The following is a 27357-nucleotide window of genomic DNA, read 5'->3' as shown; positions in this document are numbered from 1 at the left end:
CATGTTGTCCCTCCTGTGCCTCCAAAATCAGCCCCCACCAGGGAACACGTAGAGCTTTGGGCTGCATGTTGAGGCCTTAACTGGTATTGACAGCTCAGGGGGCGGTTTGCCTTCTCTGTTTCATCAGTCATCCTGCCGTCACCACTCCATCAAACAAAAGCAAATTTCATCCATCCCTGTGTGAGACCACTCACCTTTGACCATTATTAATAAGTTAGAAAAATCCTTTCCAATTTGAGCCCCTTCTTGGGCCCACATAAGCTCTTCTTCTCCAATTAAAAAAATGTTTGTCTCCACGTGGAATTCCACTGGCAGCGCTCCAATAGCAATCCCCAGGCATCCCTCACTGGTGGTGGAGTTGGGTGGTGCCCATTTGACAGAGCAAGTTGACTCAAGAGCAGCAGTGAGAGTGGGCTTTTCATTAAATATGAACAGATGTGAAATGTAGAGGGTTTGACAATTAGAAATGGCAGGAGAAGGGCCCTTGAATCAAAGTGAGGTCAGATGGGCGGATCAGATTACTTCTCTTACATTCTTTAGTTGTTCTGAAAATCATTTTGAATTAGTGTCAGCAGAGCCATGATGTGTTTTGCCCTTTGTCTTTTATGCGAGGGCTGTATTGTTTCCCAAGACACTCATTAAAGGTCATTATACTATTACGGAGCTGCTTTGGTCGCAGTTTCCCAGTTGAACCAGTGTGCTTTGGAGACTGCCTAATTCATTTCTCTCTTGCCTTTCGTCTCCCTCTTTACTATATTATTTTTCTTATAAGGGGAAAGATTTCCGTTTTCAAGGGACGTTAAATTGAAACACAAAGTCTCATTATGTGTTTTCTGAAGTGGGAAGAGAAGTAGCTGGTTCCCAGAGGAATGGTAATATATTAAAAGTGTTCACACAGTTCTGAAAACCTGCCTGCTAACAGCAGGGGCTGCCTGCTGGCTGCACCCCTCTTTGGAGGTGTGGCCTATTACCGTGGTTTGGTTGTTAAGTCACGTGCTATTACGATAGTTGTCTCCTGTTGAACTCAGGAGGAGATGGAAGGCCAGACTGTTGACAAAAAGACCATCAGAGGGGAAGGACTAGATTAGGAAAGAGAAAAAAAAAGAAAAGTGTCAGAAAAATAAGGCAAATTGAGACTGAGAAGGATTCATCACAAAGGGATTTTATTTCTGGCAAGACTGAAGTGTTCGATATAGTAGTCTAGAATCAGTGCATAGAATGTCATTTGCTGATCATCTTGGTTTTGGTTCCACTTCATATGGTCCTGGGCAAGAGTCCCAGCTCTCTCAAAAGACACCAGGATGGTATGGGCCTAGGCTTTTTCACAAGTAGCTGTGTTCTAGTACTATTAAATGTAAAAAATGTGTATCTAGCAACATACACACACACACATGAATTTAGTAGTAGATTCCAATCAGGACGATTTCTTCCCACTATAATTTTGTAAAATAAACCTTTCTGTCTCTTTAGAAGTTTTTTCTTGGTGTTTCAGTCTTGCCTGCTATCTGATTGCTAAGTGTAATAGAAAGGGACAATTAAAATTATGATGCAGTGACAACGTAGGACCATATTGATTCAAACCTGCTGAGACCTGCCTGACATGATTCTGGTCACAAAGCACCAGTAACTCTGGCACAAACAAATTAATCATGTGGTAGAAGAGAAGCAGACCTTTAGACTTGCACTTGGAACCAGCTTTAGCTAAAGTACATGTGTGATCACTCACACTGACCTTTCAATTTACTAATAGTTTAAACCTGCACAATTACATGCATCCTTTTGCAAACTACTGTAGCTAATTTTAAATTATACATGACTTTTATTTCGGGTATAAATATAATACAAGAAGGCATTCAACTCCGATGATTAAGCTGAGAGAAGTCCAATATGATTAGGTTGAAGGGAGACATACCAAAATCAGTTTAGTGTAATCTCAAGTCTTGTCAGATAATAAACAAAAATCAGCTTATCCCGAGTAGCCTTTGGTTTGTACAGGCAGAGAATTAACATTGTCAATAGAACTAAAGTCACTTGAGTGAACTAATGGCATTTTGAAGTACATAAAATCAGATACAAGGGCAGGGGGTGGAAACAGCTCTAGGAAAATGTCTGTAATAGGACACACCCTATCCTGACAGTCCCCCACACCTGTTAAAGGGAGAGTTAATTTAATAAGCTGCATTTAAAAATCAACAGCCTATAATTATCTCAGTCCCTTTATGTGCAGTTTTGGGTGACTTCCTCAAACTCCCCAATCCTAAATTCTATTTGCTTATTTCACTTCTGGGCCCTAAAATCAATGACTCCCCTCTTTCCACCACCACTACCAGTGAGAAAAAGACAGAAAAAGGAGAGCCAAGGATACTAAGCAGAAATCAATTTAATCACAGTTTTTCATGTATTCTTTTTAAAGCTCGTTCATCTGGCCTCCATTTTTCTGTATTCCCATGCTTGCTATGCTGGTGTGAGTGCTCTCTGTTTCTCTCTCTGTCTCTCTCTCTCACTATCCATTACACATGTGCACACCAAGCACTACCAGAGCCTTTGGCTTCTCCCCTGGCTCTTTAGCTACTCCTCTGGCTCTTTAGCTACTCCGGCCCATGTGTCCTGATTTGACCCTTTGTGCTTCTTTGCAAGAAGTAAAAACAGACTGGCAGATCGGCCTAAGAGGTCCTAGTCACAGGGGATGGCTCAGTGGCTGCCTAGAAGGGGCCTGGAAGGGGCTTCTTAGGGCACTCTTGTTGGTAGCAGGCAAGGCTACAGAAGCTAGTGCTTCTTGCTTGATTTTGTGGTAGCTACACTGAGTCACGGGTTGACTGGAAATATGCCTTCCTGTGGACCTTAGCTCAGTCTGTGCAGCAGGCAGCTTCTTCAATCAGTGTTGTAAGGCAGAAATCATGCTCAGGCAAAATTGCCTTTGAGAAGGATCCTTTACGTCGCTTGTCTCTCAAGAGCTCCCAACACACCAGGTTCTCCTCCCGAATAAATAGCTGGTTGTTTCAGTTGAGTGTCTAGTAAAGTCACTGGCTTGGATTTGGGGACCTTGTTGTGCTTCTACCACCTTCAAAAAAAAAAAGAGTATGATTGAATACCTGAAGATGAATACACTATGAAGATGTACTGCAGGTAAATGAAAGGAGACAGGAACAGTAGGCAAAAGGCAGCCAACTTCTCAAAAGAAATTCTTTGAAACAGGATTGGGAAACAAGAAGGAGAAAGGTCAGAATGAGGGAAGATGACAGGGTCCTCTGTGTATACCCCATCATGGGACATCACACTGTAATAAGTGACTCGGCTCTTTAAGGACAAACTAGAAAAGACATTGGCATGCCACACGTAAGCCCAGAAGAGGCCCTTATGCAAGGTGACATAGAAATTATGTTTGCTTTTTTACTTCAGGACAGTGGCCAGTTGTCAGAATACTCACCCTGACAGCCTCTACCACCAGGCGGTGGATGCTTCCTCTTACCTCCATGGTGGAGGGCAGATGTGGCCAGTTAGCTCTTCATCTTCCGTCCTCCTCCGCTATCTCAGGCGACAGATGCCAGGGCCAGCCAGCCTTCCACTTGAGCTTTCTTGTCAAGGCTCTGCCTTGAGCCCAAATCCTGACCTTTACTGTATGAAATAAAGTACTGATGAACAAGCAGAGGTTTGAATTAGAGCGGGCTTGGAGCAAATGTCAAGTCCATCTCTGCCTCCTTCCTCCACCTGCACCAGGAGCCTCGATTAGACCCAGTCTGGAGTTTGCAGTGCCTTAGGCTTTATGGGTCTGGGGAGACATAACTTATTAACAAAGAGTTATTAAATTTTTATCAATTTTACAACACAATGTAAATGCCTCCTATGAATCTACATTGTATTCATTATCATTTAAAACGTTAATTAAGTCAAAGTTGCATTTAATTTCTCTCTAAATGGGCCTCTGGGAAGAGGCTTTTAGAAACATCTGTGGGAGCATGCAGCGCACGGAGCTGGGGAATCCCCCAGCCCACATTCAGGATTGCCCCCTGAGTTGATGGCTATCACATGTCTGTGGCTAATTTGTTGTGATGTGATTGGGCATTGTCTCAAATTAGTATCAGACCAATAATGGTGTGAAGGCACTCTAGAGAGGCTTGGGGGGCAGTGGCACAGGCTTCCCTGCACCCTGCCTTCCTTTCCCACCCGGATGGAAACAGACAGTGGGTCTACAGCACCTCTGGTCTGTGTCATGCCTTCTGAGTCTTCTTCTCATATGGTGCCCATCATCTCGGTTGGATATTTCCTCCATCGGAGATGGTTGCTTGTCATCTGGCCCAGTACATTTAGGACATTTGCCAGCATGCTTCTCGGAAAGATCTTAAAATTTGGGATCTTTGACTCTCAGTGAAGCCTAGAAGCCACAAGCACAGAGCAGCTGAAAATGGAAACCAGAATGGAATGGATGTAGAAATTATAAGCAGGTCATGATCATGGGTGAGGAGAGACAGAGGGAGGCATACTACCAATATTTGCTGAAAAACTGTATTTCTCTTTTGAGGCTAGGGTCATGCTTTAGTCTTAGCATGGGGTCACTACGCATAGAGATCTGTATTCTATGTGTACTGCATCGCCGAGGGAGTGAGGCTTGTTGACACAGCAGTAGTAGGGAATGGCTAGTTGGTTGACTTGGATTCATGTTAAGTCTAGGCTTAGTGTAGTCTCTACTCTTTTTTTGTTTGTTTGTTTGAGACAGAGTCTCCCACTGCCACCTGGGCTGGAGTGCAGTGGTGCGATCTTGGCTCACCTCTGCCTCCCAGGTTCAAGTGATTCTCCTGCCTCAGCCTCCCAAGTAGCTGAGATTACAGGTGCCCGCCACCACGCCCAGCTAATTTTTTTTTTTTTTTTTTTTGTATTTTTAGTAGAGATGGGGTTTCACCATGTTGGCCAGGCTGGTCTCGAACTCCTGACCTCATGATTCACCCGCCCTGGTCTCCCAAAGTGCTGAGATTACAGGCATGAGCCACCGTGCCTGGCCAGTGTAGTATCTACTCTACTGTGTGCAAGCTACTCTGAGAACTCAGGGAGGATGTGTGTGTGTGTTTTTGTTGTTGTTAAATTTAACACTTATATAGCATTTGCTACATTACAGACACTATTACTACAAATATTAATTAATTTAATCCTTATGAAGTACCTGTTGTTTACAGTTGAGGCAACTGTAAACTGAGACATCTGCAACATGCCCCATTTACAGATGAGGCAACTAAGGCACAGAGGTTGCATGACTTGCCAAGGGTCTCATAGCCAGTGATTGGTGGAGCTGGGATTTGAACACAGGCCTTGTGGCTCCACAGTGTGTGGAGTCAGTGGAATTGCTTAGTTACTCTTGCAGTTGAATGAGATGGATAAGTCACTTATTCTCCAAGGGAGGAGAAAAAGGTGAGGATTTCGGTAATACAAACTTGGGACAGTGTGGAGGGTGCTAGGGGGCCTCCTGCGCAGCAGCTGGTCACCCAGTTTGGCTGGAGTTTAAGACTTGCTCAGCGTGCAGGGAGTAGAGCCCCCTGAAGGGTAAAATGGGGCCCCATTCCTGGCAGGGGCCAGGCCAAAGGTTTTGTTCTTAGTCTGCAATATGATAAAAAGTCCTTTGACAATGTGACACCATCATATTGGTGTTTGATCAGGGAAATGGCCCAACAGAGGCTTTGTTTTGGGGGGGCTGCTGTGGCTGCAGAGGAGGAAGGGACTGGCTAGGGGGTAGCTGGAAGCCCCACTCTCAGGGAGGAGACAAAGAGGAGCCTGTGGTGGGAGGGCGGGCGCCCAGCTACTCTGAGAAGCCTTCGGAAGGAAGGCGTGATCTATAGTCTACAGGACCCTGCAGCTGAAGCACATTACCCAAATGCGAATCCAAGAACTTACAGCCTTTTAAAAGACAGTTTAATTAGTGGCTCTGGAGCAGTTGAATTCCATGAGCCTAATTCTCCCCAGCTGATCTGGCAGCCATTGTGATTCCTAGCTGGGTTCACTAGAATTTCCTTCTTATTGGAGGAGGATTTCCTGACCTCTGGCCTAGGACTAGGAGATCCACCCGACTGCATCCACTACCCCGGCCTTGGGGATCTACTCCTTCTGTTTCCTTTTCCTAACCCGTATTTCTTCCTCCTTTCTCACCATCCTCCCCAGTTCAAATATGTCTCATATCTTGAGTGTGTTGAAGGTGACAGGCAGCTCTCACCTGCTGGTGTGAAGTATTGGCTCAGGCAGAGCAGCAAACACAAAGCAAGTGGGAGCCACCAGTGGGACCACCTGACCAGCCCTGAGGCTCTCGGTTCTTGCTGTAGGTGGTAGCTTCAGTTAGAGCTCATGGGAATTATTCTTTAAATACCTGTATGTGGCAAGGAGACTTTTCTCCTTCTTTCTCAGGAAGTCAGCAGGTCTCTTTACATTGATGGAGAAAAAAAAAATAATGAAGTGCTTCACATCCCATTCACTGAAAATCCACTGTAGTTTTCAACCACTTAACCTTCTTGAGTGGAAATACAAAACGCATTTCCTGTGAAGTACTGCCACATAAAGTCCTAAAGAAGTTGTGGCATTTCTAAGTACTGTGCACAATTTTCTTTTCGGTTTTACTGCTTTGTGCATAAGACCTTTGTCTGTGTTCTTTCTTATGTCACCAAACGTGACTGTGGCATTTGTGCACACCATGGACCTCAGAGGGTCATTAAAACTGCATGGAAAAGCACTTGAGTCCTGGGTTCCCTCACGGTGGTAGGTTGTGCATGCTGAGAATGCCAACTTCTGAAAGCACAATGTGGCAAAATGCACCCAGCCAACCAGCTGTGTGTTGTCCTTCTCTCTCTGGGGCTTTCTCCCAAACCAGCGTGTTGAATTATCTGGATAGTCAGGGGACCCTCCATTGCCACGTCTGCTTACAGGGGCTCTGCTTCCCCAGCTGACCTTTTTTCCCAAAGGGAATCTAAATGGACAGAGCTAAATCTAGCATTGTCAGACCCTTGCATTTGCAATCTCAGAGGGAATTGCAAAGACCTTTCTGTAAATTGCTAGATAGTGCCTGCTTTGGAGAAGGATCACTACACATGCCCACAGATTTTTCTTCTGAGGAGACATTCTTCTGATGTCCAGCTCAGTTGAGCAGGACGAACAAAAGTGGCCTTTCTTCTCTGACCATCTCATTTGGTCATCCTCAGGAGGAGCTAGTCTCTCATATTCAAGGGAAACAGCAAGAAAAAACTTCCCAGCCTTTTCTAGTAAATCTGAAAGCTTTCATTCTAGCCCCTTCAATACAGCAAGTCTCACCAAATGTTCCTAGAGCTGTGAAGAAAACCTTATGCAAACTGAAAGTGGAATCTTTTGAGGCAGATCTGCATTAGGGATGATCAACTGCACTGAGAGACTTATAAATGAAGTGAGAAAGAGTCCAGCCCCAGAGCTCACACTGCACCAGATGTATCGACAGTGTATAGATGGGCATCTGCACACCATAGAGCATGGGCTATCTTCTGGGAAGGGAGCTGACTGCTTGCATTAAAATGATCTTCATTTTGGCCAATGTCAGCTTTCTGGGCTGGAGCCCGTTGGATCACACTCAGTCAAGAAAGGACCCAGGGGCTGCCTTCCTTCCCTCCAAGGTCAAAAATGTAACATGCTGACATCCTTGGCTGGGCTTGCTGTATTGGCAAGAATACTTGAATAGGAAATGGCCTGAAGGATTCCAGTTCAGTAAATATTTGATGAGTAAAAGAATGAATAAATGAAGGGGTTCTCAACCCTTAAAGGAATTGGTGATGTGCTAGAAGCCAGATCGCCCCAGATCCATGAAGTTTCCCAAAACTTTTGAAGCAGCAGCTTACTGTATAGTATATGTATGTAAACATAAAAAAACTGGGATGTACAGGAAGATTAAGAGGGAAAAAATGTAGTAAGAGAAAACGGGGACATGACTAAAGGAACCAGAAAATGATCAGCTGGTAGGTGCAATTGATATTCTTTGTGAAGAATGAATTATGGGGAAGAAGATCTGGAAACAAAGTACTGAAAAAAAAAACAGGCAAAAATCCACCAATGCTTCAAATGAGAGGCAGGGGTACCGCCACATGTAGAGCATTTGCTCTAGAAAATCAAGGACCTATGGCATTCACTTTCAGTTTTATTAATTTCAGCAAACATGATTATTTTGCTGTGAGTCAGGGTGGCATAAAACCAGTGCATTGGGCAGGGCCACTGTGAGGAAAGTGGCCTGTTGTAGAGAGTTGTCACCGTCTGCAGGTGGGCACATCAGCTTGTGCAAAGGTAGAGAAACATTCAAGGTCCCTTATGACCATCAGGGTAAGTGACTCTGACTCGAGGTAGGCAGCTTCAATCCAACAGCAGCACCCAAATGATGATTCCTCCCACTTGTAGGTGTTAAAAAGCTGAATGTCTCTTGGCTATTTCCTATCAAGAGCCATTATTCTGTTTGTTCTGCTCAAGCCAAGGAAGAGCTTTCCTGATTGTTCTCAAAGCTCTCTCAGGCTGCACGAAGCATTCCCTTACCTTTGAATGGTTCTGAAATCCTCTCGGCATTTTGTCAAGGTTGATCTGGCCATTTCTTCAGTGCAGATGAGTAAATTTCCACATATGGCCTGTAACGTATCCAACTGAGAGAACACATCCAGCAGGGATGCTTTAAAACCAAAGCCCTAAACAGGTGTTACTGAGAAAGGAGGCACAGTGACCTACAGAGAAGAGAGATGCTAGGTGAAAATACAAGCCACAACTGTGCTAGGAATGAGGACAGGGAAGAAGGGGCTCAGGTCATGTCACAGGGTCTGGAAGTTGGGGCATGAATATGAAATTTGCAAGGGGCTGGTTGCCAGAAGCACTGCTCCTTCATAAATATCTTCTGTTAAGATGAAGATGGGAAACAGGCAGACATCTCCTGTCTTTTCTCCTCTCTATATGAGGGGATTCCGAAGCTGTTCCCCTCACTGTACAGTGAACTAAGAGATCTTGTTGGCAATTACAGCCTGAAATTCTAGGGAACGTCAGAGCAGGCAGATACAAGGGTGAGATCTGTGAGTTTCCTGGAAACTTTGGAAGTAAGTCCTGGTGAAATCATGCTTTGACATGTTCACCAAATGGATGTTCATGTCCATAGTAAGAGTAATGTCTTATGTGTGTTTGAGTCTTTGTACTTCTCAAGGCACCAACATCATCTCATTTCATCTGTGTGTCCCCAGCATAGACATCATGTCTTACTGCCATGTGACTTTGAGTAAGTTCCAGAACTTCTCTATTTTTTAGCTTTGCCATCTATAAACTGGAGATAATAAGGACCTATTTCACAGAGTGGTTGCACGAATTCAGTGAGTGAATATATATAAAGATTGCCTGGCACATGTTGAATTATTATTATCATCATTCATTAACACATGAAATTAACACAAAAACAGAGATGAACTTGACCAAGATCACGTAGCGGATGAGTAGATTCCTAGGTCAGAAGCCTGATATCTCCCATAGTATTGATGGATAAAATAATGATAAGCCACTTTAACCATAACCAGTGTTTTTTTTGTTGTTTTTCAAATGACTGTCATCAAGCTAACCTTATAATAGGGCATATCAGCTACAGGCAGAGAAGCCCATGGATAGTGGCCGAGAGTTGAACAGCTTAGTTTAACAGACTATAAAATTAAAATGGAGTCAATTTGTTTAATTTCTAGATTATGGAATAATAGTCTCAACAGAAATAAGCCAACAAAAATACCAAGAGACAGCTAATATCTCCCCAGAACATTGGTTTCCATCTTGACTACCCAGCAGGCATTGCAAAATTTGCATGTAAAATAAGGAAATTAGAAGGTCATCTTTCTAAGTTTCCTTTAAACTCTGAGACTATGATTATCTTCATTCTTTTGATTGAAACAGGCCTAAAAGTCCTTTTTGTTTTAACCCTTACTGTTATAAATCCTTCTAAAATACTGATGTCTATTACCCAACACTGTGGTAGGTCCTGCAAGGAAAAATTATGAGTATAGAAACCTTGTAGTTTATCAGTGTTATTCTTTTGTCTGTGAGTTTGCAGCTTCTAGGGCAGCAACTGGACACATAAGGACACATAGAAAGAGCCCAGAAGATTCTTACAGGTTTCTACTGTATTATCAGCTTGTTTTCTTCCAAGTTGTCTTTTATTTTTTTCTCAAGGAAAGCACAGAAAAAGGCCCTCTCCCCTACCTGGGATCCTGGTATTATCTAAGCTCCAGTGACTTGGACATTATCAATAATCAGAGCATTGTCAGCTACAGAAGCTATCCCAGACCAGTTCATGTGCAGTGTCTCTACAAAGGGCCCCAGCCCTCCCCTAATGAATGCTAACCGTTGACCTCCCCAAAGGGCCTCCTGGTCATGTTTGTTCCACCTTGTTTTGTTATTGTCAGGTCTCTAGGAATGAACTTGTGTAGCAGGATGCATATAGGGCCAAACGGGGACACCATCTCCAGGCAAAAGAGGCTTCCTAGTTGGAATATTACAGATTTGATGGATGAAACCAAATGTGTGTCTTAGATTTTAGCCCAGCTGTCAGAATCCTTATGAGGTCGTAGGTCCTGGGATCTTCAGAAAACTGACTTGGGGCCTCATCATTTTTCATCCTCCTGAAACCCCTCCTTTATGACTTGTCCATTTCTAAAATAGGCCTGGAGATCGTCAGCAAATTCAATGTGTTTTTGGGAGATGGAGGGAAAGTTGGAACACACAAAAAAAGGGAGAACAGATGGGGAAAGAAGACATTTCTGTCCTTTCAAATTCCATCAAAATTTCTTTTTTTGATGATGGTCTTGATCTCAACTCATCTTTTTCTGTTGTTACTGTTTTTTGAGATGGGATCTCGTTCTGTCACCCAGGCTGGAGTGCAGTGGTGTGATCATAGCTCACTGCAGCCTTGAACTTTTAGATTCAAGCAATCCTTTCACCTCAGCCTCTCGAGCATCTGTGACTACAGGCAGGCCCCACCATGTCAGGCTCTTAACCTGTCTTTGAGGTCTGGTTGGTGTTGAGACTTCACATCATCACCTTTCCTACCTTGCTTTATTAGTAGCTGGGCTCTGCTTCTTGTTGATTTTGTCATTAACTACATGAGTGCTTGGAGCAAAGCCAAGACCAAGCCCAGGTTTTTTGCACATGCCTTACCATTATCCCTTTCTCTGAGCAGACCTGATGCATGGACAGGTCTGGGGATGGGTGGAGTGAGTATCAATATACACATTGGAAATTCTAAGTGTTATACTGTGCCACTCTTTCTTCCTACTGATGGCTGACTTCTCTGATTTGGCCTCCAGATTACATTTTGAACCTTTTCTCACCATTCCCAGTGGCACTGCCAAGCTCACATGCTCATTTCTTCTTCAGCTGGCCTGCCATTGTTGCTCTTCCACCTTTCAATTAGTTCCTCTTGCCCCCAAACCACCACTAACTTTACTATTCTAAGCACAGACTTTATTATGTTATCCCATTTTAAAGGGAGAGGAGGCCTTTTGATGGTTCCTTGATTTTTAAGAGGATAATTTCCAATTTTCTGCTACTAAAATGGCATTCAAAGCCCTTCACAGTTTGCCTCAGCCAGTTTTCCTTGTTCTGTTCTCCACATAAGCATCCATCATCTAAGCCTTCTTTAAAAGTGTCTTATTCTTGTTACTTGACACATTTGTGGAACCTTTTCCTGAGACCGTGATTCTTTTCCTCTCCCCTTCCAGCAGATTGAAACTTACCCATCCTTCAAAGCAGGGGCCAGCACACTGTCCATGGGTCTGGTCTAGCCTACCGCCTGTTGTAGTAAATAAAGTTTCCTTGTAACATAGTCACACCCATTCCTTTACTCAGCATCTGTGGCTGCTTTCAGGCTACAGATGCAAAGCCGAGTAACTGTAACAAAGAGGGTATGACCCAGAAAGCCCCAAATGTTTACTATCTGGCCTTTTAGGGAAAAAGTTGGCCAACCTCTGCTTTGAAGGTACAGATCAAATGCTGCCATCTCTGTGAAGCCTTCTTGACTAGCCCACCCTGACCACAATTTAGAAAAAGTGAATCTCTTTTCTGTAAGCCTGTAACATTTCATGTAAACCCCCTTTAGAGCAGTTTTTGTGTTGAGTTTTTTGTAGAATTCAACAACAAATACCACATCTCACTGGTCTTTGAATTCTTAGCATATTGCAGACAGTAACCAAGGCACACAGTGAGAATTCAACAAATTGCTGATTGACAAATTCTGTTGAGAATACGTTTCCATAGTTTATTAGGCATGTGTCTCAAGAGAAAAGGTCTTTCATGAGAACTTGAACCACAGGCAAAAAAAAAAAGGTCTCAAGGCTAGAGATCTTCCTTCTTGTTCCTTAAACTCTCTTGAACAGAACCTCTGTTTCTGAACAGCCAACAGCCAATTCCTTTGACTGTTGGACAACTCTTGAATAGATTGATCTAGAATTGATTACTGCTTCTTCTGAAGGTAACACATTTCTTCTATTGTTTCTGCTGACAGCACCTGTTGAGCTCCATAGTGGATCTGGGGGTGCTGATGTTTTCTCCTTCCATATGTCATTGTGTATTTCAGTCGGGTAGGAAGCCAGGGCAAACCCATTGCTTCTGCTCATCCACCTATGATTCCTCATTGATTTGAATTTATCCCAAATGCTCTTAAGGCAGGACAAGCACCTTTAATCGTTCAGACTCTTGCCAGTGGTCTAGACCTTCTCTCACTGGACTAATACACAAGCTAACACTAGGAGTTATGTCTAGGCAGGGTAAGTCCCCAACTCAAATCTTGACAGCCCTGAACCCCACCAGATTCCCCTTCACCCTTCGCATCTGTCTGAAATTGCTCCTGGAAACCCTGTCTCTCCAGAGCAAGTGGTAGCCAGCTGAGGTGGGAGATGGGATGCCCGTGGCCTATGCCTGAGACCCTCCTAGTCAAGCTCCCTGTCTGGATAACTGGAGACACTTTGGGCTCAAAACAAGCATTGTGACATTTGGTTGTCTTCACACATGTGCCTTACCCAGCTTAGACAGATGGAAGAACTGAATGTAAAGAGATTCTACTGAGTGTATTGGAAATAACAAAATTGTGTATGTGTGTTTTTAAAGGATACCCTTTTGGTTGCCGCATGAGTTATTTTTGTTGTTGTTGTTCTCGTTAGAGATTAAATCTCAATAATTTTTGGAATTAGAGTGGGCTTCCCATCAGCTGAATGGGCTACACACTCACCTCCTTTGTAGAGCAATCCAAGAATTCCACTGCCTTCCTCATAGCCCCTCAATGTTGTCAGCATGGTAGTTTTGCTTGAGATCAAATCAGGGCAACATAGGAACTGTCAATTTTTATTTACTGGGGCCCTTTGATCCCATTTGAGGTTTATTTGTTTCAAGTGAAAAATACAATCGCTACTGCATACATCTATTCGTTAGGGTACTTTTTAATTTTGTTTTTTGATATTAGAGATCAAATCAGAGTTGTAAGTAGTATGGTTATTAGTTATCACCACTAGATTTCACAGGCTACGCTTTATTTCTGTTCTTACAAAATCACCAACCTTCTCTGTTGCATAATGATCACTTTCAGTGAAGCCACAATATGCCTTTCTTGGGTACTTGGGTGTTAATTTATTTCACAGTTTCCTTTGCAGATACAATCAGAGTCACCTATCACATTCGTGTTTCTGCTTTTTATTGTGTTCCTTTGCTATCGCGTCCGTGTGATCTTTTTCTGAAAAATGACAGGTAGTGTTTCTCTGCTCACTGTATCAGTGACATATTTCCCATGACTTTTCTATTGCTATTTTAAAAATATAACATTTTATAGATGTAATCTTAGTTGTTTATAACTTAGGTTTTGTTATATGAACAAATTTCCTAAATGACATGTTGGTTTAGGTACATTTTTTAAAGAAAGGGAAAACTACTCTTGCAAAATAGTTTCCTCTAAATTGTAAGTGAAGGAAAGGCTCTGTTGGTAAGATTATAATGCATTTTCCTGATTTCTTAGTACATCGAAATGCATGAACATTATTTTTATGTAAATGATTAAGTCACGGTTTTTAATAACACGTTGTTAGAGCAAAAAGAGCTATCCCTTTTGATTTATTTGTATATTTATTGAGTGACTTACAGTGTTTTACATATTAGAATTGGTTTGTCAACAATTAACATTCTAGGTTTTTATATAACCCATACTTCAGGTAATAGAGGATTATTAAACTGTAACCAGTGTGTTAGAAATCTGCCTACTGGTAATAAAATTCTTATGTATAACAGCAGCTGAGAAATACTGCTGTATATTTATGCATAGATTGCAAGGTATATGGCCTGCAAACCGCAGAGGGGCCTGACATGTGGGTCCACCAGCAGGTGGCGCTGCTTTTCTAGAAATGAAACCCTCTACCTGGATTCTAGGTACTCTCCTCCTCCTCTTCACTTTCTGCCTTTTCTCTTGCAGACTGTCTCCTTTATTTCTCTAAAATAAATATCTAAGACTGTTGTTGTTGTCTGAAGAGACATACTGCCACTAAGACAATGCCTCTCAATTGCTAAGGTTTATTTGAAATCCAACTTGCCTGATGCAGTGCTTACTTGAAGCAAGTCCCAGTTAAATACGTGTTATTGTTTTTAAAAGGTAACTACACAATACAGGATTCAACAGTGAAACTGGATTACCTGTGCTGTCTGATTATTGTTATGTGGCAAGTCCCCATTTCAATCTCCTATCTATTTACACAAATTAATCCCATAGGCTTCTATTCACTCCAGGATAACAAGGGGCATTTTTACAAAAGTGACTGATTGATATACTGAATTAATGTTTTATGTAAAAATCACCTTAGTATGGTGCTCTTTTCATCAAGAGTTACTCTAGAATCCAGGCTGGGTGCAGTGGCTCATGCTTGTAATCCCAGAACTTTCGAGGCTGAGGCGGATGGATCACTTGAGGTCACGAGTTTGAGATCAGCCTGGTCAACATAGTGAAACCCCGTCTCTACGAAAATTACAAAAATTAGCCAGGCACCTGTAATCTCAGCTCCTTTGGAGGCTGAGACACTAGAATTGCTTGAACCTGAGAGGCAGAGGTTGCAGTGAGCTGAGATTGTGCTACTGCACTCCAGCCTGGGTGACAGAGTGAGACTCAGCCTCAAAAAATAAAACTAAATAATAATAAAAAAGAGTTACTCTAGAATCCAAGTCAACCAGAGAATGTTGCTTTTCTCTCAGGGCCAGAACTAAATGTTGACAAACCAGATCAGAGTTTTTGTTATGCTCTGTTTTGTTTGTTAAGAAGGCTTTTCACAGAAAAGTTGATCATCAACTTGGGCATCATAAATGAAGACAAAAATCGAACGTGCAAGCAAAACTATTTTTAAAAATTATTTTGTTCACACATAACCAATTTTTCAACCACTTTTTAAAAAGACACAGCAATATCTTTTTACTGTTTTTTTAATAGTCTGTGGTAGTCCTTTGTACAAGATGTTTGAATGTAAACATTAGCTTATGTAGGAGAAAATGAATTTATTGAGGTTATGGAAAAGGAGAATTGAAATATGTCTCAGGATGACTCATTTGTTTATTTTCTTCATTATTGAATTTTCTTTTTTTTTTTTTAAACAGTGTCTTACTGTGTCATCCAGGCTGGAGTGCAGTTACATGATCTCAGCTCACTGCAACCTCTGCCTCCCGGGTTCAGGTGATTCTCCTGCCTCAGCCTACCAAGTAGCCGGGGACTACAGGCATATGCCACCACGCCCAGCTAATTGTTGTATTTTTAGAGACAGGGTTTCGCCATATTGGCCAGGCTGGTCTTGAACTCCTGACCTCAAGAGATCCACCTGCCTCAGCCTCCCAAAATGCTGGGATTACAGATGTCAGCCACCATGCTCAGAAAGAACTTTGGAAGCATAGGCAGTATTTTGCTCCTTTAATAGGAATTCTCTCTTTTGAGTTTTAAACTTTTCTCAGGCATGCTGGGCTAAGGGCTGCAAGTTGAGGGTCTAGATCATATAATGTACATTCTTATTTTATTCACCCATGTGATTTTCACGGGGAACATCCTGAGTGTTATCGATTCAACAAAACCAAGGAGGAGAGGACTGGGGAAACATTTCCTTCACAGTGAATCTACTTTAAAGCACTGGTTTTGTTGAAAATGTTTCTTGAAAATATGGATTGCAGTCAGTTTTCATGTAAAAGTCAAACCCTGATGGGTTTCCTTCCAGTTCTCTTTAGAGGGAATGGGATCAGCTGGAGTAGTTGAAGACAGGAAATAGCCATCCTGAAATCAGGGTAAGATTTACTTGGCTGGGCTGTGAGGAATAGGCTGTGTGAGTTTCATGGGACCCCTTTCTGAGGCATTAAATAACTATTTTCCTGTTGAATAAGCTTTCCAGAAGAAAAAAAAAAATGAGACCTCCAATGGAACTGGATTGTTGCCAGTGGCCTCCCTGCTTCAGTTCTATGCACGAATGTGTGTTTCTTATCTTGGAAGAGAAAGTGGGCTGAGCAAGCTAGGCAGTTTTTGACAGACTTTTCCAAGATGCAAGCCCCACCCACTATCCTTTTTGAACTTCAGTATTTAAATCGAAGGAAAAATAACTTTCCTAGAGGATTCAGATTGTTACCAAATATTGTCCAAATTCTATCATTTGGATTGTAAAGCCTTATACTCTCTGCCCTTTATACCTCCAGCTGTGCCCTCAAATGCATTTTCCTGCTCTAGCCAAACTGACTTTCTTAGGGTTCTCTCATTTAGTATTTTCCAACCTCCTTGCCTTGGTTCAGGCTGTGTCCACCACCTGGCATGCCCTTCCCACCCTCGATTGTCACTCCTTCATCTGTTCAGCATCATGGGTCAAGTGCCCCCTGAGTGCCAGGCCCTGTGCCCGATCTGGGGATATGCAGTAAATAAGGCTGACCTCTTTCTTTATCCTGTTCTTGCTTCAAGTCTTCTTCTTTTTCTTTCTTTCTTTTTTTTTTCCCTGAACAGTTCTTTCTCTAGGACTTACTAATTGTCTAAGACGTTTCATGTAGCCCTCTGTTGACATTGTCATGCAACATCTTTTGTAATGTTGCTTTTAGATAACTTGTGAATTCGTATATTTGTATTTGATGCAATTATCTAATTTCTCTGGCTAGGCTTGTGGTTCTCTCTTATTGTACATCTTCAAAAAGAGTTTAAAGAAAAGAACAAGAAAAAGCAATACCCAGTGTCTTTACAAATCAGAGCCAGAAAGTTCTCATACTTAACTAATGCTCATCCCCCCTCAGGAAAGGGTGCCAACGCTACACAGTTGATTCAAGGCAGGCCTAGAACCCAGGACTCCTGATCACTAAGCTGTGCTTCTCCCCTTTGCAACGTTGCCTCTGTAGCTGCTAGGAGCTATTTATTAGGAACTTTTCAGGGCTCAGCATTGTGAGAGACTCAGAGATATATAAACTCCAACTTATAAGTCTAGTAGGTGGAGTAGAACACGTAAGAATTGAAAATAAATTATAATAATACAAGGCATGAGATCAGAAGTGCCAGGTGATTTTTAAAGAAAGCAGAGAATTGATCTTGTCATAGTCATCTGGGAAGGCCCCCTGGAGGAGGCAGCCTAGCCTGTCCCTTCAAGGGTGGTCAAGTAGTCAGGTGACAGCAAGACATGGTGGGCAGGGCTGGTGAAGGAGTCACTGCCTCCCTACCCAACCATGCCCCTACCCCTTCTTCTGTCTCCCATGTTTGTGCGTACGCCGATCAATCCCATGACCTCCCAGCAGAAATTCAAGGGAAAGAGGCCCTCACAATCAGGCGGCATGAATTTCCTGTAATTTAGAGGGAACAGTGGGGTTCTTCTGTTCCCATCTGTCTTTCATTTGTTCTTGCCCTGAATAGTTCCAGCCTTCTCCAATTGAGGTCCGTTTAAACGTTTTCTGGTTTTTCTTGTTTTTATGACATTTGGCAAAACCTAATTATTTGACCTGAGCAGTTCATTGGGGCCATATGAAACATGGGACAAAGGTGATAGTCGAATGCAATGCAAGGAGGGGGGTAGGTGGGGGTGGGAATGCTCACTCCATTCTAAGTGTTGGTTACTGGATCAATGGCTTAGGGCAGGAGAGAGAGTTTGGACCCATGTGAGTTACACCGTGTCCAAAGATGGCAGACTGGTGTGGAGTAGGACTGGGACCCGGCAGCAGAGAACTCTCATTACTCTGACTCTTCAAAGCCAAGGCAATAGTCATGGATAGCATTAGAAAGAGCTCACCAGGAATTCTTTTAAGTGCTTTTCATATTTTCAGTCCATTCCCACAACAACTCTATTAGATAGGTACTCCAATTCTCATTTTATTGGTGAGAAAACTAAAGTTAGATAATTTGCCAAATACCTAGGTTCAGACCCAGCAGTGTGACTTCAAGACCTGTGTACCTCTTACCCCTCTATCCCTCAATATGAGTTGGCATTTGTGGAGGGATATCCCACGCCTTAAAATCTTTATCTCAGGGATGGTACACTTGAGTATCACTAGTTCCAGGACTAGAAATGCAAACATGGGGTGCCTACTTTATATACCTGGGGGTACAGTGGTCAGCAGTGGGCATTTGAGCAACTGATAAGCTCCTGCCCCAGGAGAAAGGCACCCTCTTGGAATAAAGACTCAATCCTCTGCAAGATTTTTAATTAGAAGTTAGAAATCCATGTTTTTATGGACAGTCCTCAGACTTAAAGATTATCGCACATGTGAAGCCCTGTGTATCAGCAGGGTGTTGCCAAGCTCAGCACACTGGGGACAGTAGTTGGTCCTCAGGCTGTCAGCCTGCAGCCCCTGGTTATGTCGTGTAATCCCAAAGCATCTCCCAAACTTGGCATCCTTCTTGGTGCAATAGGGATCACAGGAGATCATAGGATGTCGAGGTATGGAGTAACCGAGATCAGAATTCTCAAGAGGGTCAGAGCTGCGACTTGTGCAGGTAGCCTGACTCTAGAAGCTCGTATCCTCACACTGTTCTCACGGGCAGAATTCTGGTGGCAAATGATCTGAATTAGAAGTCAGCCGACTTGGGTCCTGGGTCAGGGGTCTGCGTGTGAGTGCGGCTTTAAGGCAAAAGAGGGTGAGGCAAGAGCATCCCCAAGCCCCTTCCAACCCTTCTGTTGCATTCCACACCTTGTTCTCTAATGTGTTCACCAGAAAAGGCCCCACCATACACTAGCATTATAAAATGTTGCACAAGATGTATCTGAGGATAAATTATAATAGCATACAGATAATGATTTTATAGTTCAGGAACAGCCATAGAGGGTGATTATGCCCTTATGAAATATACTAAATGCTGTGTTTAGTGTAAAGTCACAATTCAGACTGGTCTGTACCTCCCAAGGTTAAAAGCATACTGTATTTCTAAAGTGTTCTGGCAGAACATTCTTCATCGGGCACCCGGGTTGCACTAAAAACCCATGCATTTTACCTTTATCTGAGTTTCAGAGAAAGTATCAGTGCCCCCATCTGGAATATATATTAGAATTCTAGGGGGCTCTTGACACCATCGGCTCAATGGAAGATATGGTATTTCTGGATGAGCCAATAGTAATAATGTTAATAATAATAGTGGCTCATATTTATATAACATCTTATGGTTCAGAAAACAGTTTCACATATATACAATTAGATTCTAGGCTGGTCTTTAAATATCAGAATCATTGGGGCAAGCATTAATTTAAAAAATGTAAACAGCAAAGTGAAAATAGAAATGAAATATGATTGACATCTTCTGCCAGTCGTGGTTATTTGAAGCTGTTTGGGAGGAGCAAAAAAAGAAAAAAATAACATTGGTGTCAAAATATGTAGGTAAATAAAAACTTTCACCCCAAAGCGAAAATGTAAATCAACACTGTGTTAACCAGGAGAATGTGATGTGGGATGTGAAAGAAAGTTCACCAGAGACTTGACCCCAGCTCTCTTTTCTGTTTCTCACCCTGGGCAGGTGGCAAATCTCAGATTCCTGAGGCAGCATGATCTTTTCTCCACTCCTTTGGATGCCTGACAATTTGTAAATCCACAAGGAAGCATTTGTTGCAAGGGCCTTCCTTAACAATCTCATGCAAACAGCATGAAGTGATCGCAAGAAATAACTCTTGTCTTAGATTTGCCTTGTCCAGTTCTGCGGGGTGGCAGAGCCAGTACCTCGAACACCTTTGAGAAATGATGTTCAGGGCTGGAAATAGGGTGAGGTGAGAGAAGCTTTTGCCTTGGGCACCAAATGTAAGAGGAGACCCAAAACCTCAGGAATCAAGATAAATGATAGTTTTGTGCAGTATTTTCAAAATATCACAATAAAATCTTTCTAAAATATCAAAATAAAAAAAATCCAGGATGAATAAAATGTTATAATTTTAAGTAAAGACAGGATAAATACTGATTTCAAAGCTGGCATTTAAGTCCTGAATTCACTAGGGGTGGAAACAGTGAGGACACCAGGAAACTAGCAGCTGCAGCCATGGGTGTGAGCCCTTCCAGGGTGCCAGGAGCAGTGTTTGGTATCTTACAGGCATTTTCCCTTGGTACACACTGGGGGACATGATTTGACCTACGGTAAATCCAAATCTATTTGATTATAAACCATCTTAGAAAAAGAGTTCCTTTACAGGCTCCATAAATTCCATTACAGTCCATTTCGTCTTCGTTAAATGTAAGAGTTGGAAATTACAATTCTTTTATTCACAATGATGATTTTAGACACACAGCTCAAAGAGATCAGCATTCACTTAAAAAATATATTAGCATGCTTGTATCTATTAAGCACCATTGCTTTGTAGGCTCCAGCTAATGATTTTATTAAGTAAACTGCAAAAAGGGAAGAAAAATCAACGATAATTATAAATTCATAAATATGTAATTCATTGGCATAAAATGATTTAATGGAATGGATGTGGAATGATCTATTTCTTCAAGAAAATAACAGAGATGTTCTGATTAAGCCCATAATCGAGTATATATGAAATTCTAGCCAAACTGATGGGGCACATTTTCTTTTCTGAAACTACCTTTGATAAGAAATGCATTACAAACTCATCAGTTTGGCTTCCTGTTAACAAAGAGACAGCAGCCGTCTGGATCATTCTGGATTCACAGTGAAACTGCCACACCATGTATCCTCCAACTAAAGCTGTGCAAGTTTGACAAGGGGCAGATGAATCCAGGAGTTATTGTGCAGGGGTTTAAATCTATGCGGCAGCTGACGGTTGAAATAATCATCTATATATCGCTCTGAGCTAGCTGGGGAAAGGTTGAAGCTGTATATTTTCAACATATCTAGTCTAATGGTTAATCTGTTGTCTTGTATGGGGCTCTCGCAGGGTGGACTGGCAGCACACGCTGACAGCTTCGAGGAATTGCTCACAGTAGATGTGGTTTGCTTTGCTTTCCAAAGTACTGGGTGGATGAATCTAACTTAGCTTGAGCTGGAAAATGTGAAACTCACCTGACTCATGACCTCAAACACAAGGAGACCAGCAGGGCTAATAGTGGGTTGGGTGGTAGGGACATTAGAGTCGCCAAACTACCTCTGTTCCTTCCAACATCCCCAGATCTGTGCACTTCAGGTGAGCTCCATGTGTATTTCTTTTGTTATTTGGCTGTCTTGGCAGGTTGGGAAGAACATTGTTCTTTGCGGAAACCGGAAAGCAAGGGAAACGTGAGAAGATTAAACCTCTGCAGGGGTCAGCAAACTTTCTCTGTCAAAGGTCAGCGAGTTAATATCTTAGTCTTTGCAAGCCATATGGTCTCTATGGCAAGTCCTCAACTTTGTCATTATAGATGGAAGCAGCCAGGGATTGCAGGTAAACCAACAACTGTGGCCATGGTCTGATAAAATTTTATTTATAGTCACCAAAATTTGAATTTCATATCATTTTAATGGGTTATAAAATATTATTATTCCTGGATTTTTTTCCCCAATAACTTAAAAATGTAAATACACTCTTAGCTCATGGGATGTAGAAAAACAGGTGGCAGGCTACAGTTTGCTGACCCCTGAACTTGAGAAAGATGAGACGGAAGCAGCTGTTGGTGCCTGGGGACATGGCTGGTCATATCTCTACTCTAAATGTTGCCCCCCACAAACATGGACTGCACGTACTAGGGCAACCTAAAGGAGTCAGGTTTAACTTTTGGTCCCAAAGCCTTTACTATCTGGTTGGTCTTGGGAGTAGGGAGTAGGGAGAGAAGGAAAGGAAAGTTGGAAAGGAGCTGTTTGTATTGGACTTCTCTACATGCCCCACCCCTCCTAGTTGGATGCAAAGTAAAAATGATCTCCCATCTCCTAGTACCTTCCCGTTCTCCAAACTCCCATTGCAAAAATTCAGGGATGTTCTTGCATTTCTCTTTTCCGTTGTGCGTTTCCTCTTAGAATTCCCTTGTTCATCTCTGTGTCTCATCTCTAGGAAACTAACACCTAGTGATCTTTGCTTGAGACTTTTCTTTGCCCTTGAGGCAATAGAGTCTATTCCAGGGAAAAAGAAAAGGGCTAAAGGCAACCAGAAAATTCCAGAAGTATTTTCTACTGAATACTGAGCAGGGCAGAGTTCTGGGCAATGATTCTAACAGGTCAGGTCTGTAGTGAAGATATATGAGCTGCGATTCTGGCTATGGGGGTTTTGGTGCATATATGAGGTGCGATGCTAGATGGGGGGGTTTTGGTGCATATGTGAGGTGCAGTTCTAGATATGGGGGCTTTGGTGCATGCTGGGCTCCTCTCGGGATGCATACAGAACATAGTTTGAGATTGGGGTTGGGGGCCCATGGCGTGGGTACCATGGGGACCATCTAATTTACCCAATTGGATTCTAGAGATCCATTAGGCCCATAGTATTTTGTAGAGAACATTGCATTCAGGGTCCTGTGGATTCTGTTAATATATTTATATAGTGTTTTTTTCTCTCTCCAATGTAGGAGCTGAATTCTTTCATTACTCTGTGTTGATGGACTCAAACTTACATAATTCAGGTTTCCTAGGCAGTGAATAGAGCCAGAAATATACCCTGTGATTAACTTCTACATAACCTATTGTTCCTTAAAGTCTCTCTCCCCATTCTCTTATTAGCTCCACAAAAGCCAGAAATGCAGAAGCTCCAACAAGCCCCCCTTTCCTGCCCTGGCAGCCTACCATGAGGTGGGCACTCCCTATGCCTGTCCTAGGGTGGTACACGTTGCTTAGGATTTTTAAAAATTCTTATTCTTCATAATGACAGGATTATTTTTAAAAAGAAAACTGATACCCATTAGGTTTTTCAAGTAAATGTATTTCCTATTTCCCAGCTAGAAGTTGTGAAATTATCGTGCCAGGATAATGTCTATGATAATGTGGTTGTTTAATTTTAGAGGGGTTTATATGTTTGAGATATTTATGATTGTTGGGGTTGCTTTTGAGGGTCAGCATCTTTCCTTTTCTCCTAGTCTGTTGATTAATATTAACCATGATCTCAGAGGTTGCAGTGAACCAAGATAGTGCCACTGCACACCAGCCTAGGCAACAAAGACCTTGTCTCAGAAAAAATATATATATTAGTCACGATCTTTCAAAAAATAGATTTATAGTTGATTTTTATTAAGAATACTTCAGTGCTCATCAGACTTCTTGGTGATATATGCTATCCCAAGGTTGTCAGACGAGAAGCTCTCATTCCAAGGACATTACCCACTTTAACTCCTCTGCACCCGGGTACTGCCCACTGCTCTCTAGGCCTAGTAGAACTTGGCTCCATTGCCTGGGTTACCTGATCCTAGCTGTCCTTAGCAGCTCAGCCTCGCTGATGGACACGTGGCATTTCCCACTGTGGGGTTCATCCTGAAATAGCCGTCAAGTGCTCCTTTACAGCAATCACACTACCAAATTCCCAGTATAGGTTGTTCACCACCAATGCGTTATCATTTTTGTTGTTTTCCCATCATAGCTTAAGGAAACCACCACACCCTCTCACTAGTCTACTTTGTGTGAGAAACAGCCAGGCACCATTTCCTCCTGCAATCCAAAGATTGCACTCTTGTGGCCACAAGGTAAGACCTTGAGAGTTAACTTGCCCAGACTTTCTGGTGAAAGTCTTAGACAGTCATATCAGAGAGAGGTTAGGTCAGCTTTGGAGTTTTGTCCATGGTGAATTATATTTTGCAACATGGCTATTGCAAAATTCCAGGAATTTTACCCTCATTCCCTACCCTTAATTTTCATAAAACAACATTTGAAACACCCACTTTTCATTGGTGTCACTGATGGCAGAAGGAAATGCTGTGCATCACTCTTTCTGAGGAGTGGCAGACTCACAGCATTTAATGTTAGGCACTGATATCACAACCAAGGGGGCTGACCATGCCAGCGGTTTGAGACAGACAGCAAAAGTTTAACACCTAGGAGTGATGACTTGGAATATAGTGATTATTCAGAAGAATTGCTTTTAGCAGACTTCAGGAGAGAATCAGTCTGATCCTGCTGCTAAACTGAGTTTTCTGTGTCTGAGCATGTTGTGGGCTGACGGGGAACTCTCTATATTTTTGGAAGTTATACCAAGAAGATTGTCTTCTGAATTTCCAGAAGTATTATCCCTACTGACATCCATTACAATAAAAAAGCAAAAAGAATTGCAGGAAGTCATCCAGGTAAAAGAAAAGAAAAAAAAAGGCAATTTAGCTGTGAAGGAGAAACTTCCATTTTGATTCAAAGCTATTCAATGTTAAAATTGGTTTGGAACTTTTCTAAAAAAATTTCACTAAGAATTAATTTCCGTTTTCTTTTCTCCTTATTGTTTGGCAGTCAAGGTTGCAGCTAGATCACGCTATCCCAAAGACCCATTTGAGTTCAAGAAGGAAACTCCCAATTCTCGGCTTGTGACCGAGCCAGGTGAAGGAGGACTGGGAACCATCCCCATTTTTAATCACTGCCCTGTACCCCATAACGTTTTACTTTACCGTGCTAAGCTCAGTTGAAGAAGAGAGATGCACTCCTGTGGATTTCAGCTTGCATTTAGCTTGCTGGGCAGCAAAACACCAAAAGGGAAAACCATAAAAACAATTAATGATAATTAAAACGGCCCCACCCCCAAACTGGCAGCTTGCGCAAGACATTAGTCGGAAGCCCTGTTAGCTAGATGCCTTTGTGTTCAAACCACTTTGCATGACTCTTACTCTGAGTGACTCCAGTGTGAATATGACATTACTAATGACCTGCTAAGTGTGTTCAGATGTGGCTTTCTCCAGATGTGGTGATTAATAACATAATGGAGATAGCGGTTGACTCATGTTTATGAGTTGTTTGCCTTTTATTACGTTTCCAAGTTTATTTGCTTTGAACTGTTTAACTCCAGCCAACAAACTCACCTTTAAGCCTTAAAGGGCATCATCCCCTTAAATCTCACTGAGGAAACAGGGAAGAGAGAATGTGCCCCAGGCTAGAGCTGAGCATCAGGCCCATCTTATGTAGGCATTAGACTGAATTAGGGAAGACTGGGAGTTGCAATCATTGCCCCATTTCACTCCAAGGATCATAAAGAGGCTTTGGTAAACCCTGACGCAGTGTTTGCAATCTGGCGAGGCTGATAAAGGAAGATATTTCTTTAAAAAAAATCTAGTAAAATATATGATCATTTTGAAGTAAGCCCAGAGTTCTGGCCAGGGTTTCTGGAAGACGTTGCCTTGCTTTTGCTTGAAAACAGAAAGCTGATGAAAAGTCAAGTAAAATGTTGTTACAGATGTTCAACTCTGCATTAAGGCTGTTGGAATTACCACCACATCTTAAATCAATTCCCAGAACATTGTCTGGAGGTTATGTCATTGAAATAACGTATCCTCTTTAGTCAAGTATAAGCAAACATGTTAAAACATCATTGTAACTTTAAATTAAACTCTAGCACAAACCAGGGGATCTGAAGCCTCATTAGACTTGCCTGACATTTTTCTAGCACTGAGTCTTCCCAAACTGTAAAACTGTTAGATTCAGTGCCTATTAGACAAGGGAGCGCTGGGAAGTTACAACAGCACATTAAGTGTTATACTTAGGGATGTGCAAAAACAAGCCCTTGAATTTTATGAGTACTTGGAGACTGGATGGAGTTCAGCTCCTATAAAAATTCCACGTTAGATTCCTGAACTTGTTTGTGTTCTAAAGAAGTCAGGTTTCTCTAAAGGATCGTATCTTTATGTGGCTTCCACAGCACGAAGGCAAGTGAGAGTGCCAGAGATGGAGGTGTATTGTAATTATCCGAAATGTGGGTTAAATAAGAGCTTGTAAATGCGCATTATCATGAAGTAGTGGCCCATTACTTCAACACATTTGTCTTTCATGAAAGTGAGTAAATTTAGGTCTCCCTTTTAATTCCATTTTTATTCCTCTCATGTAGTCACAGAAGCCATGAAATGAAAATTATATTTTATAGCTTAACTAAAAGTTTTCCTAGATCTGCTTTCTTTAAATATGCAGAAATTGATAGGATCCACATAAAGGCTAATAATTAAATATAGTTTATATCCTACTTATGAGAAAGAAGTTATCACTGCTTCTCTTGAGGACCTAAGCCATATGTAATGGTCTCCATTACATAGCGTTCATATATTTAAGCCGGAGACGTTTTCCCCCGTCTCTTCAGGGAACAGATCTGCATTTTCAGGCTGTGAGTGCAGGAGGAAACCTTTAAACACAAGTTTCATTTTGAAGAACGAATCCCAGTTTAAATGCAGTATGATCATGATGGATGATCTTTCTGAGTTGCAATGAAAACAAATAGTTTCTTTACATAGAAGAGGCACAACTTTTCTACCAGAATGAGGTGTCTCCCTGGAGCTGGCTAACAGGTATTAACTTGCAACTCTTCCATCTGAAGATCAGTGTAGGTAAACAGCTAGCAACAAGGTGTAAAGATAATGGCCACTTAACCAAAGAGGATTATTTGTTATAGGCCCAGTGCAAACAGGGAAGCAAAGGCTAAGCAAAAGAATCCCACAGACAAGCTAGGGAGGATGACTTTTGTTCAGGTCTTAACTCATCTAGATTCATTGTGTAACTGGACACAACCATGGTAACATCTGGTGACCTTGAAAAAAGCTAGCCATGATAGACTAGGTTAGATAAAAGACCTTTGGATATGGGATTATAACCTTAAGAAGGCTAACTGAATTATAACCTTAAGATGAGAAAAACAGAACTTGCACTCTAACTAGAGCAACTCACATGCACACACACAAACACACACATGCTATTTGGTCTAGCATGCTACACAACCAATCTAGGTCACCCTGAACACAATACACCAATTGCAAGTGGCCCATATTAAAAGATGACCTTGTCTTATAGGTCTAGGCAGTGCAAGACTTTCTACTTCATTCTAAGATGGG

At 42.1% G+C, this 27357-nt stretch overlaps 1 protein-coding gene across 21 annotated transcripts in view; it reads left to right on the top strand.

The window, feature by feature from the left end:
* The window catches only part of KCNMA1 (potassium calcium-activated channel subfamily M alpha 1), a 761855-nt gene that overhangs the window by 639606 nt on the left and 94892 nt on the right, over positions 1 to 27357 (top strand). For 4 of the 21 annotated variants that reach the window (XM_064374359.1, XM_064374358.1, XM_064374357.1 and 1 more), the window contains exon 19: positions 24785 to 24871. The exons of 15 other annotated variants lie outside the window; for them this stretch is intronic. In XM_064374359.1, coding sequence (XP_064230429.1) covers positions 24785 to 24871 — 87 coding nt within the window. Of the gene's footprint in view, positions 1 to 21626; positions 21723 to 24784; positions 24872 to 27357 lie in introns of all 21 variants that reach the window. 2 more of the 21 variants (XM_064374350.1, XM_064374352.1) reach the window with 2 other exon arrangements.

Source organism: Aotus nancymaae, unplaced genomic scaffold (assembly GCF_030222135.1).
Source record: "Aotus nancymaae isolate 86718 unplaced genomic scaffold, 86718_ANA_hifiasm-v0.15.2.pri h1tg000010l, whole genome shotgun sequence".
In the NCBI taxonomy this organism is placed as follows: Eukaryota; Metazoa; Chordata; class Mammalia; order Primates; family Aotidae; genus Aotus; species Aotus nancymaae.
The sequence above is the reverse complement of the archived record's forward strand: the minus strand, read 5'-3'. Positions and strand labels throughout refer to the sequence as shown.